This window comes from Vicugna pacos, chromosome 13, assembly GCF_048564905.1.
Source record: "Vicugna pacos chromosome 13, VicPac4, whole genome shotgun sequence".
NCBI lineage: Eukaryota > Metazoa > Chordata > Mammalia > Artiodactyla > Camelidae > Vicugna > Vicugna pacos.
The window spans coordinates 32,656,580-32,669,681 of NC_132999.1; the positions used below are offsets into that span (position 1 = coordinate 32,656,580).

The 13,102-nt window shown below is 35.6% G+C and overlaps 1 protein-coding gene across 2 annotated transcripts in view; it reads left to right on the forward strand.

The window, feature by feature from the left end:
- SPATA6 (spermatogenesis associated 6) overlaps positions 1-7,800 on the forward strand; it is a 98,553-nt gene extending 90,753 nt beyond the window's left edge. For both annotated transcript variants that reach the window (XM_006200457.4, XM_006200459.4), the window contains exon 13: positions 7,553-7,800. In XM_006200457.4, the coding sequence (XP_006200519.1) occupies positions 7,553-7,733 (181 nt within the window). In that variant the 3' untranslated portion in view covers positions 7,734-7,800. The remainder of the gene's footprint in view (positions 1-7,552) is intronic.
- Positions 7,801-13,102: the final 5,302 nt, after the last annotated feature.

Below are 13,102 nucleotides of genomic sequence, written 5' to 3' on the forward strand. Positions count from 1 at the left end.
TGACATCCAGGTTGAGCATTAGTCTTAATTAAAGGCCAGGCACAAGGTGATGCTTCATGAAGGTGGGAGTTGGCCACAAAAAGAGAGAAGAGAGGATAAAAATAATTTTAAGTTCATGTTTAGAGCATGACTTGGCCTTTTATGACTATTGCCCAAAATTTTTAGCTGCGTTGTTCTCTTATGGAACTAGCTATTGATGTAAACTTGTTTCGATTCGCTTGTGCAAGTTTTGCAGGTTACTGACGGTAGGAATATGCTCAACATAAATGCTCTAATTATGAAATTATAGCAGAATCTCATGCTGAATAAACTTTGACTGTATCATTTTAAATAGCACAGATTGACTGTAGTTTTCGTCTCTTACCTATTGCTCATTATCTGATTAACTTGATGAATTTACCAAGATGTAATACAGAGCCAAAAAGCTGTCTTTAGTATTAATAAATGAAAGAAAAAATTTAAATAATATATAGACTTAAAACCTTTTGAATAACTAAGAATAAGCTTTCAGTTTTAAGTGAGAAAATGCTGCTTAACTCTAATTTGAATTCTTTGGATCTTGTGTTATTAACTCAAATACCATAGCATCCTTTTTCTTTAAATATTTCAGGTTTTTGTTTTTTGCTTTTTTAAATTTTTGTCTGGAAGATAAATTGATATTCAGAAATATTTGCGTTGCTGCATATTGATATGATTTTTCAAAGTGTAGGAATTTTAGCTTAGGGGTTTAGAAAAGTTTCTGATGATTAGAAAAGGGAAATGAAAGGAAATGTTTTTATCTTTAGAAACAAAAATATGACCTTGGCAGTTAAACTGGCCTACTTAATATAGATGCTTGGTATCTGAAAAGTACCAGAGCGTGTCCAATGTCCACTTAGTAACTCCCTTAAAGAACATTAGAAGGCAACCAGAGTGGCTTTATAACTAGCCAATTCTTGCCAGGCTAATTTAATTTTTAAACAGATCATGAGAAGTAATATACTAAATAAAACTTTCAGTAAGGATTATAATTTTATGACATTTTCATAAACAAACAGGCAGTTATGGTCTTAACTAGATATATTAGATAGGGGGACTTCTAGCTAAATGACAATACGGAGAAGATTATTAGCAGCCATCCCGTTAGCTGTGGGAGCCACAATAAGCAATATTTATGGTGTTATACTCAAACTGTAGTTGTTTAAGCTGCAGTGATGACTGTCTTTAGGAATAAAAATATGCTCACTATTTAACTGGGGTAAGAAATGAAAATACTCTGAAGTATTCTGGCTGTAGTCCACATTTGGATCAGTTTTATGTCTAGTTCTTTTTACTGGAAGTATGAGAAGGGATTCACAAAAGAGTAAGGAAAGCAAACGGGATATTCTCTATGGGCATGATAATGAGTTTAACATGCATTAGTGAAACCAGAGGGGTGACTTAAAATATCAGTTTAAAATACTATTTTTTGTGTGTTTAAATTAAGACCACTTGTCCTCTTTACCCAAATATACACTAAAACTAATATTCGAGGTTAAGGAGACTTTCAAGTAATCGTATTTCAATCCCCCATGCGTAGTAGAAACCCCTTCTGTGTCCTCCTGTTGTAGGCGCCTTATTCCCTCCAGGATAAAATTACCTGTTGGACTCTTAACAATTAAATCTTCCTTCCTTCTTTCTCTGCAGGTATACTGGTATTTTATGATATTTCAAACTGATTTTTGCTTTGGTTCCAGTATAATATGGTGCCTGGATTAACTCATGTTTTCTTGTTTGTCTAGTGAATGCCTGCTCATTCTTTAGGACTAAGCTCAGGTTGTTCCCTCTTCTGAGATACCTTTTATGACTTCAGCCAACCGTTAGTCATTTTCTCCTTTACCCTGACGCTTCCTCTCATGTATATAATTTCAATTAGCAATATTTATCTCACAATGACTATTTCATTATGTGTCTGTCTTACCCCCTCTACTAAGCGTGAGCTCCCTGAAAGCACAGATGTTTTACTTATCTTTGTTTTTGATGCCCATCAGGGTCTCTGACATGTACTAGGAGCTCAATTTAAAAGTTCAAATATTAACATTGGGTCCTTTATTAATAATGATCAATAGCATTACTGAAACTCTAAGGCATTAGTTAAGTAAACTCATTTTATGGTTGTGATATTTAATAACATCTCTAGATAAGGAATCAACAGTGGAATTAATAACAATGAAAGCTATTAGACCTTATTTGTTGTCAGTAGCTCATTTCTGCACATCCTCAGGAAAGGGAAATAAGTCATCTGTAAGTAACCAGTCTTCAGTAAATTCATTTGAATAGACTTCTTTTAATGTTTACTGTGTAGTTCCTGTGAATAATAAAAAAAGATAAGTGGTAACATGCAATTTTTTCCCTAAGCTTTTTAATTTTTGTTTATTTTGTTGCAGTATGGTTGATGTACAGTAATATTATGTAAGTTAAACGTATATAGTATAGTGAATCACAATTTTTTAAGGTTATACTCCATTTATAGTTATTATGAAATAATAATAATAGTTGTAAAATAACTAAGCTTTTTTTTTCAATTCTGTAGAAAAGCCACTAATTTAATGCTTTCAGAGTATAGTTCCTAGACCAGCAGCATCAGCATTGCCCTGGTACTTGTTAGAAATCCAAATTTTTGGACCCAACCTTAGACATACTCAGTTACTCTGGGGATGAGGCTCAATAATCTGCATTGTAATAAGTCCTCCAGATGACTTTGGCGTGTATTAAAGTTTGAGAACTACTGCTATCATTTATCAATAAATGTTTGTCTTCCATGACATTTTATCTTTCTGTGTTATCTTTACCTTTAAAGCTACAAAATGCTTTCAGATTTAATTAGATCATAATATAATCTCTCTTTATTGTACATTCTAAATGGGGTAGGTTTTGAATACTTCCCTTTCTACTATCCTTCCATCCATCTATCCATATCTGTGGAGCATACATCACATCCTCAATACTGTTCTACATGTTTTGTCAATCAAAGTTTTGCTTGATAGAAACCTTTATTGACTATTATGGGAGGAATTAATCTCTTGTATTATAAAATGTCTTAGATTATATTGAACCTTAGATCACAAGTTTAAAGTATAGAATATGCATCATTATCTTTTAAAGTCACTTTCAACTCTGTTTCTTTAAGTACAAATGACAAATGGCCAATTTTCTTTTTTTTATTCTCATGACCTCCCAATTATTTCTGAGAATTAATATTCTTTGTGTGGCATATCCATCTTATCCTCTGACCTTATTCATGTATATCACCTTACAGATTCTTTATCTGAAGACTTTGTGTAAAGTGGTATGCACTTGGCCTTCATTTTATGTTGATATAGAAAACACTGTCAGGGGTTCAAGTGAGTTCACTCTTGTTCAAGCAAAAAACTAGTCATGCCCTTTGTCTCCTAGTCCATGCTAAGCTGCCTAAGATCTTTCTTCTCTTTGCATATATATGCTAGGCTTTAAAAAATCAATTTATAACATATACCTTAGCAACACTTAGGGCATGAAAATGCCCAGTTCTCAGGTATTATCCTGCTCTCTGTTCTTTTTTTCTTAATAGCATTGTCATAATTAAATAGAGGGCTCCCTATTCAAGTAGCAAGAGTAAGTTGCCAAAAAATGCACTGCATTTAATGAAATAGCAATATTATCCCTATTTTGAAGATAACCATTTTCTGTTATATAGCACTGATGCAGCATTTTGTATAGTAGGAACTTACTAAATGCTTTGAATGAATGAATGCTGGAGATACTCATGGTAAAAATAGGGAAGTGAAGTCTTTAAAAACCTATTACTATAATAAGACTTTTTAGTGTCACTTAAACATTTTAAACTTATTAATATTCCCAGTAATAGGAAATCAGAATTGACTCAGTATGTTCACAGTTCATTAGAGAGTCAGTGCTTCCAATGCCTAGAAGTAAATACTGCTTTTAACATTCTGTTACTCTGTTTGCACCTACCCATGGACCATAATAGGACCTGTTTGGTGTTCTGCAAACATCTGTTTTGCAATTCAGACTTCCAGGATGAAACAATTCCCAAATAATTTCCAGAGAACCACTATACTATTTACTAAATTGAAAATTTTTTCACTTTTAAATAGAAGGAAATTGCCTGTCAAAATTGGCAAATTCTTAAAGGCATTAGAATATCTATTTTGGCCATTTAGCTTTTTTTTTTCACAGAACCTTAACCTTTTCTTTACAGAACCGGTTCACAGTTGATTCTAAAAATCTTTCTAAATTTTATTTATTCATTGCAAGCTCTGAGGTGGTATTTTAAGGCAGCTTTGTAACATGAAAAAAAAAATGATACCAAAGGAGGAGCAAATATATGCCTGATGACATTAAATATAGTCATTTATGACAGGGATCAGGAGTTTGGTCTCTAATCTCTGAAAAACCAGCCCAGTGATTTTTAAAGTTAGCAGCCCAGCTATTGCTCACCTTACCGAAAGCTGAGTAGTGACTTGATAGAAATTCAAATTTCTGTTGAGTAGGTTTATTGTGGCAAAATTTAGAGTTCAGAGAAGGACATTACTATCTGATCGTCAGTATACAGTAAAGTTGATGATTGTGGACAAAAGGGAGAGAAGGGAAAAATTTGTGTTTTGTGAAATATTAATTAGTGCATGACTTGATATAAAACAAAACAAAACAACAAATAAACCAAAAACAAGCAAACAAGAACCACAACATGTCAGACCCCTAAAGCCATATGAGGGAACTGAAGCAAATGTGAGGACTTAGGCTTGTAGATATGTTTGCAGATGTATGAAGTAAATGTTCTATTAATGTATTTGTGTGTGATTTCCCTATCACTTGACTCAAATTGTCAAATAACTGTTTTTTGGGGGGGAGGAGGTAATTAGGTTTGTTTTTATTTATTTATTTGCTTTTTTATTTTTTTGGAGGTCCTGGGGATTGAACCCAGCACCTTGTGCATGCTAAACACACGCTCTACCACTGAGCTATACCCTCCCCTCTTCAAACAACTGTTTTAAGTGACTGTTTGAAGCAAGTGTTGCGCTTGGTGAGAAATTTTATGAAAGAAATTGTACTCAGTTGGCTAGACTACTTCTTAAACAAAGCTAATGAAAGAAATATGGAAACTACATGAAAGCAATAGCATTGAGACTTGGCAAAGGCCTTTTGAAAAAATTTAAATCTTATACAAATATTATTAGAAATTTTGTTAGTTACTTCTCTGAAACTGAATGGACAAAATAAAAGTATGGATAATCATGTTTGTTATCCCAGAGACTATATTATTTTCAGAAGCTTCCAGTGTGAAAGAGATGGTACCAAGTGTAAAGAAAGTTTGATAGAATCTAGTAAATATCATTGGAAAATACAAGGTAGAATCCCATTTTAGCAAAGCCGTCAGGGAGTACAGAGACCTACTGTCATGGTTCACAGAGGTGAATTTTTAAAACATTGTAAAATATGTCAACTGTAACAGAGGAATATAATTAAGATTTGTGTCCATAATAATAATAATGATAATAATAATAATAATAACACAATAATAAAATGAATACCCATTTACTCATTATCCAGCTTAAGAAATAGAACATAATCTATACCAGTAAAGCCATCTGATGCCCTTAACCAATTGCATCTCTTTCCATAGATATAACTGCTATTGTGACATTTCTGATAACCCTTCTCCTTTTTTTCTTTAAAGTTATATCACACACGTATCTGTCCTTAAGCTACAAATTATTTAATTTTTCTTGTTTTAAACTTTATATAAATGTAATATAACTGTGTACTGTTTGAAGTTTGCTTTTTTCCACTCAGTAGATTTTTCAGTTTCATCTATGTTGATGCATGCAGCTATATAAATCATTCCTTTTCCCTGCTGCACACTCTACCGTTGCATGCTTCCACCACAGCTTGACTTATCTGTTCTAATGTAGGCTGATATTTAGATTGCTTGCAGTTCTTAGCTCTGTTATGAAGAGTGTTGTTATGAACATATTTGTATGTGTCTCCTGGTACACACATGCAAGAATTTTGCTGGGGTACCTAGGAGTGGAGTTGTTGAATCAAAGCTGTGTATTTAACCTTATTGAGTCATGCCAGACTGTTTTACAAGGTGAGTGTATAACTGTTCTCATCACTTTACAGCCTCATCAACACCGTGTCAAGCTCTAAGAATGATAACAGAGCCGCTTGATGCCTTTTCTCATGACCACTTTTATTGTGTTCAGGTGGTAGATAGACTTCAGGGAGAATAGCAAATTCTTTTTACAGATATAAAGCTCCAAGAGTTCCTATTTCACAGTTGACAATAGAAGTAGCATCATGGGACTGATAAGGCAGGGAAGAAATTGTGTGGAGTGAGATTCCAAATATATGAAGAAAGTATTTGTAGTATTTAATAGCAAGGACATACAGATTTTTTTTTAATTTCTTCAAGTTTTTTTTTTCAATTGAAGTATAGTTGATTTACAATGTTGTGTTAGTTTCGGATATACAGCAAGGACATACAGTTTTGTATGGCACAAACTTCATAATCTCTGCATGCCTGAGAGGTCTTATCTGCAACAAGTGCTTAATTTATTGAAGTAGGGTGATTATTTATTTAAAAAATAAATTAAACTCAGTCTTTGAAAAAACCAGTGTTTTATTTCTAGCAAATAAAAGAAAAATACTATCAAGTCTTCACCAAGAGCTGCCTTTTATTCTCTATTCCCGTTACAGCTAGCCTAGTCCTGGTCTGTTTTACAGCTTCCTCTCTGTTCTCTCTCCTTTTTCTTCAAAGCCCTCAAAATTACAGTGGGTCCCTATCATTTCAAATACAGGCTCTTCTGCTTTGTTTTCCATTTCCCAAAAGTGGTTCATATTCAGTCCAATTTTCTATTCTTCCCTGAGGATAGTAACATGCCACAGTAGAAAGATTGCATTCTGCCACTTACTAGCTGAATAGTAACAGACAAGTCACTTGACTTCAGTGAGTCTCAATTTCCACAGTTACCAACTTCAGAGGGTTTTAAGATTTTTTGATAAATATGTGTAAATATATATAAAGTATCTAGTAGTTCAGTGCCTTGTATTTAATGACTTGTGTGTGCAAGCTAAGCATTGTAGTATGCACTTCACATAGATTCTCTTCAGTTTCTAAAACAGTACTGCAGAAATACAGCTGAGACTCTGGATGACTGAGTAAATTGGCCAAGGTCCCACAGCTTATAAAGATTGAGCTGGAATTTAGTTCGAGGCTACCTGACTTTAGAAGCCAGGCACTCCTGTGAACCAGCCATGCCATGCCATTGCTGCTCTGCTTTTACTACGTTGTACGTCTCTCTTCTCTGAATTCCTTTTTAACTCTCATACCATTTTCATTTTATTGTTTCATACTTGTTTCATGCAGTAGTGTCACTCTTCAAAGGCACAGGCTTAATCTTGTTTGACTTCTCATAGCCCAGAGTATCACACACCCATCAAGTGCTTAGTAGGTACTCGATTTATATAAGATTACCTCTCATTTTGTTTCATCATTGTTTTCATCTTTCATATCCTTTTTTTTCTCTAGCTCTTTTCAGCGGCCAAGTGGCACTCTCCATTTGGATGATGGCGAATACTGGTCCAACAGGGCAGCCTCTTATAAAGGAAAGTCCCACCGACCCACCTTTGAGAACAGCATGGACAAGATGTACAGGAACTTATACAAAAAGGCCTGTAGTTTTGTTTCTCATACTCAGGAAAGCTTCTGAGACCAGCCTCGATAAACTGTATGAGTGTCCTTGTCAACTTCTCAATGAAAACGTTTGATGTGATCAATATCTGTATTCCTTTTTTTTAAACAGATGGTTCTAATTTGAGTACAGTAGTTAGACTTGGATAAGTTTATTACGTCAAATGGTAAGTTATCATGGGCAAACCTTTTTTTCCCAATCATGGAAAAGAGTGCTGTATTCTAAAAGTCAGAGCTCTGCGACACAGTCACGACCGCCAATCTGACAATGAGAAGGCTATTCCAGCAGATCTGTCTCATGTCAGCAGCTGCAAATCTAAGAACAGATTCCCACTAGAAATGTTCTTCTGCCTTAATCACCTTGTAATTTGCTTTTCATCTACTTGACTCGTTATCTTGTCTGACTAAGATGCAATTATTATTATTAACTCCCTTTTCTTGGTGATGAGCAAAAAGATATACTGTACAAAGATGAATTTCCCCAGAGTTAAACCCTGTTTTAACTAGTTTATACATTTTGCTCTCTCAGAAAAGACTAGACTATTGATATTTCTTAGCTCATAAGGTATAACCTTTTTATAGTTTATATAATCATTCACTCCTTCTTCTCTAAAAGAACTACCTAAGTTACCTAAGAAATCAGTTAGCTAGAAATAGCAGCGGCTATGTGTGACCCAAAATGTGAATAACTGATTTTTAAAGATTGAATTCTTTGTATGATTATCTGCTAGAGCCATATCTTTTGGTGCAACCAGAAGCAGAAAATAGCCTTTGTTAATAAGCATGTAGAAACTCAGAAAGAGTAAAGGACTAATGTTGTAATTTAACCTCTTCAGAGGTTTCATAGGTATCAAATAGCCCCCAAAAAAGTAGCTTCCTTACTTTAAAGGACACTTGGAACCATAAAGGGGAGTAGAATATTAGGGTATAACTCTTTGTACTGGAAAGTTTGTTGGTTGATAAAATTAGCTCCTCCTCCACCCCCCAAACACACACCTGTGAGGCGAGTGATGCTTTGAAGATACGAAGAAATCAGTTACCTTATAGTTACCAGAGAGTGAGTGGAGGAAGCGCAGAGAGTAGGAGATAGTGAATTTAAACTTGAAAATTTGACTACGAGGTAATGTTTTCTCATTGACTCCGTCTTTGGTTAACTTTACAGTTGTAATTTTCAAAGAAAAAAATTTGAGTTGAGGGCTATTTAAATTGGAATTAACATGTAAAATTGGGTGATTTATTTTTACATTAGGAGAAAATATATAATACTTGTTATTTAATAATAAGACTTTAAAACTTCATGTTAAGAGTGTTTTGTCTGCGGCTATCTGCAATATATTGGAAAGCACATCAGAGATAGGAGCCCGGCGTCCTGGGCTTTAGTTCTCTGGTCCTGAGTCACCTCCGCTGTCATGAAGAGAATGGAGTGGATCAGCACTTCCTGAGCCATGTCTGCAGACCGCTGTCCCAGGAGATGGCTTTAGGATGTAGATACAAGTATTTCATTGGTCATACAAGCTTAGGAACATCTGTGCACTATATTCATGCCCCCCAAACTTAGAAGGTCATGAGTGCGATGATAGGAGTGAAAGGGGGTGCTACTGATGCTGAAACAACAGTTGTAAACTGGAGCTGCCCAGGCAAACTGGGAAATACGGTCGTCTTAGTCATAGTAAACACTGCACATTAGAGACTCTGAGAAATCCTGGCATAAACCTGTTTTGCTCTAGCATCTGGGAGCGAGTCTGACACATAGCTGGTGCTCATTAAGTGTTTATTGAATTAACCCAGATTTTCCAAACTAAATTGAGCACGTAACAATATCTATCATTATGATTATCTTTCCCTTCCCTTTCTGCCACCCCAGACCCCTGTACTGACTCTCAAATGCCGTCTGCAGGTACACGCGGACACAGTTGGGGAAATACTGGACCACACCATCACTGAGTTACCCTCCAGCTATAAGTCATATGATAATGTTTTGTCTAAGCTTTTGAAGGTCAACACTGAATACTATTTTATTTTTAATCATATGTTCAATGAAGCTTAGTATGTTTTTTTCCCCTTTTGGTGGAAACAAATGAAAACTTCCTCCATTTAAAAGTTGCTTCTTGGTGGAAAGAACAAATACGAACTTTAAAGAAAATGTTTGCTACCACAGAAAATCTCCTGAGTGAGTAAGGAGCACAAAAATTACTTACTGTTCCTGTGTCTGTCATTGGTGTGACAAAGGCCACAAAACATGGGACTCAAATGGGAAATTTAGAAAATGATACTCTGGAATACAGTTTCCTACAGATTAAATTTGACATCTCTCTGAAGGACCAGATGCAAATTTCCACACATGTAGCATCTTTGCTAAGTGTCTATTTCCATTCCCTAGGGAAAGGAGTGGTTTTTGTTGCTATTCCTAACCATGACCGTGAATTTTTATGTTGTATTATCTTACAAGAGTAAAACCTTTAAATACTAATCGTTGCCTTTTCTCACTGAAAGAAGCAGGAATTTTAATATTACGTACAATCAGGTAGCATTTATTAGACTTTAGTAGGCTTAATATGAAAGATAAATAGGTCTTTCTTCTTTTTAATGTAATTTTCCTTTAAATTAAAAAAAAACACCCTAGGAATTTTAGGAAGGAAAATGTTAATTCAACTAAGAAAAAAGAGGAATCGATGGACTGAGAGTGAGTCTTCCCTGGTTTTACTACTAGTTACATAACTTGTATGATGTAAGAATGCAAGAATGAGGATAGGACATTCTAGCTTGATGCAACAGAACTTGCAAAAGCATCAAAATGGGAGAGAGATTGTTCAGGGAACTCCAGGTGCTTTAGCTGGAGATGGTGTGCAAGGTTGCAAATGCTTTGATGGGATATGATGAGTTCAGTAAAAGGACCACAAAGAGAGCAGCAGGCCTGGAGCAGCGTTAGAAGAGGTAACCTTTGAGCAGGACACTGAAAGAGGGGAAGGACTTTTGAGAACAGGAAACCAAGATGCAATAAACTAAATATTGATTAGCTTTTACGAGGGTGGAGGTGTGATCGAGGAAAATGTCCAGTAATCAGTTAAAAATAAAGATCTAGAACTTGGCACAGCTCAAGAATAGAAATGAATTTTGAAGTCAAATAAAAATAATGAAGTCAGATCAAAATAAATGAAAGCTCTATGTTGTTCTTGTCCTAGTTTATATGTGACCATAATAAGCACCTTGAAAAGTAGTGAACCCCAAGCATTTGTGCTTTTTACTTATTATTATGGCCCTGCGGATAGCAAGTTAGTTTGAGGGCCACCTTTTTAGAAATTGAGAAAGATATTCTCACAATCCCAGATTTTCTAACTAGCTAGAAATTTATGTACAAAATGAAGAGGTAAGAGGAAAAACCCAACCTGGAGTTATTGATTTGTGAGAGTATCTCTGATTGATAAACTTTGAGTTTAATTGCATGAAGTTCCTTAGACAACCAGAACCTGTGACTATTCCTTCATTTAGCAAATATTGTTGAAGGTCTACTCTGTTCCAGACATACTGCAAGGCACTGACTGACATCAGAGATAAACAAAAACCCAGTTCCTGACCCGAGTTTGCTGGGGGAGACGGACATTTACTTATTCCAGTGGAAGTAGTGCTATAATAGATGATAGAAATGCTATAAGGACAAAAAGTCCTAATTAATTATTCTTAGAGACGTCATACGCTTCACAGAGGGATGATAATTGAAACTGATGTTCTATCTAGCTGACCTAGATAGCATAAGCCTTAGAAAATGACTTACCAGGATTTGTGAAGTAGGAGGGAAATCACCCAACAGACAGATAGGAGTTTAGATACTGTCACACCTACCTTTTTCTCTAAAGGTTAATAAAGTTAATTAAGAATCCTTTATTCTCTTTACCAAAAATAAGGAGGAAGGATATATTTTAAGGTATTTTAAGATATTCAAGAAAGTGCATTTTGCTATATTTCTATAGATCACCTCTGCAAAAGTACTGATCATGAGTTAGTGAGATAAATCAGGGTTCCTGAACGTGAGGAACTTAACGATTGATGGAGGGTCAGACAAGAAAACAGAGTGTAATATCTGTGGGTTTCCTCATTTTTACTGTATTATGCTCTGTGTAGGCTCTTCTAGTGCCACTGCAGCTCTTCGCCTTTGTATCCCCAGCGCCACAATCTGGGTGTATCTTTATTATAGCATCTAACAAGCTGAACTATCAATGGCTTCTTATGTGTCTTCTTCTACTGTCACACACCGTGAGCCTGCATTGGCCCCTCTTGCTCCAGCATTGGGACAAGGTGCTGGTGCTGGGAGTAGGGAGAGCTCACACTTAAAAGGAATAGAGCCAGCTTGGACCTGACCCTCAGGGATTTTACTCTAGCACCTTGGGATCTGCCCCTGCCCCCCAGTAGGGTGGTGATGGCCACTGAACAGAGAGGAAGCCCTGGCTTACACCACCCCAGCTCCTCCTCCTCCAGCCCCACCTCCTATCAAGGTGATAGCTCCTAGCCCACCTTGGGGAAAGATGTGACTTGTATTCATGTCAAATTCAGCTCTTGCACCAGAACCACTGGGCATACCACATAGCTGGAGGTATCCTGCATTCTGATTTCAAACTATATGACAAAACTACAGTAATCAAAGTAGCATGGTGCTGGCACAAAAGCAGACACATAGATCAATAGAACAGAGCAGAGAGACCAGAAATAAACCCACACATATATGGTCAATTAATCTATGACAAAGGAGGCAAGAATATACAATGGGGAAAAGACAGTCTGTCCAATAAGTGGTGCTGGGAAAACAGGACAGCTGCATGTCAAAGAATGAGATTAAAACATTTCCTCATACCATATACAAAAAAAAACCTCAAAATGGATTAAAGACCTAAATATAAGACCTGAAATCATAAAACTACTGGAAGAGAACGTAGGCAGAATGCTTTTTGACATAAATCATAGCAATATTTTTTTGAATCTGTCTCCTAAAGCAAAAGAAATAAAAGCAAAAATAAATAAACAGGACATAATTAAACTTAAGATGTTTTTCACAGCAAAGGAAGCCATAAACAAAACAAAAAGACAGTCTACTGAATGGGAGAAAATATTTGCAAGTGATATGACTGATAAGGGGATGATATCCAAAATATATATATATATATATCCAAAATCCAACTCATACAGCTCAATATAAAAAAAATTTTTTAAATAGTCAGAAGACCCGAATAGACATTTTTTTCAAAGAAGAAAACTAACAGGTAGCTAACAGACATATGAAAGGATGCTCAACATGGCTAATCATTTGAGAAATGCAAATCAAAACCATGATAAGACATCACCTTGCCCCAGTCAGATGACTATTCAAAAAGTATATCAATAACAACTATTGGCAAG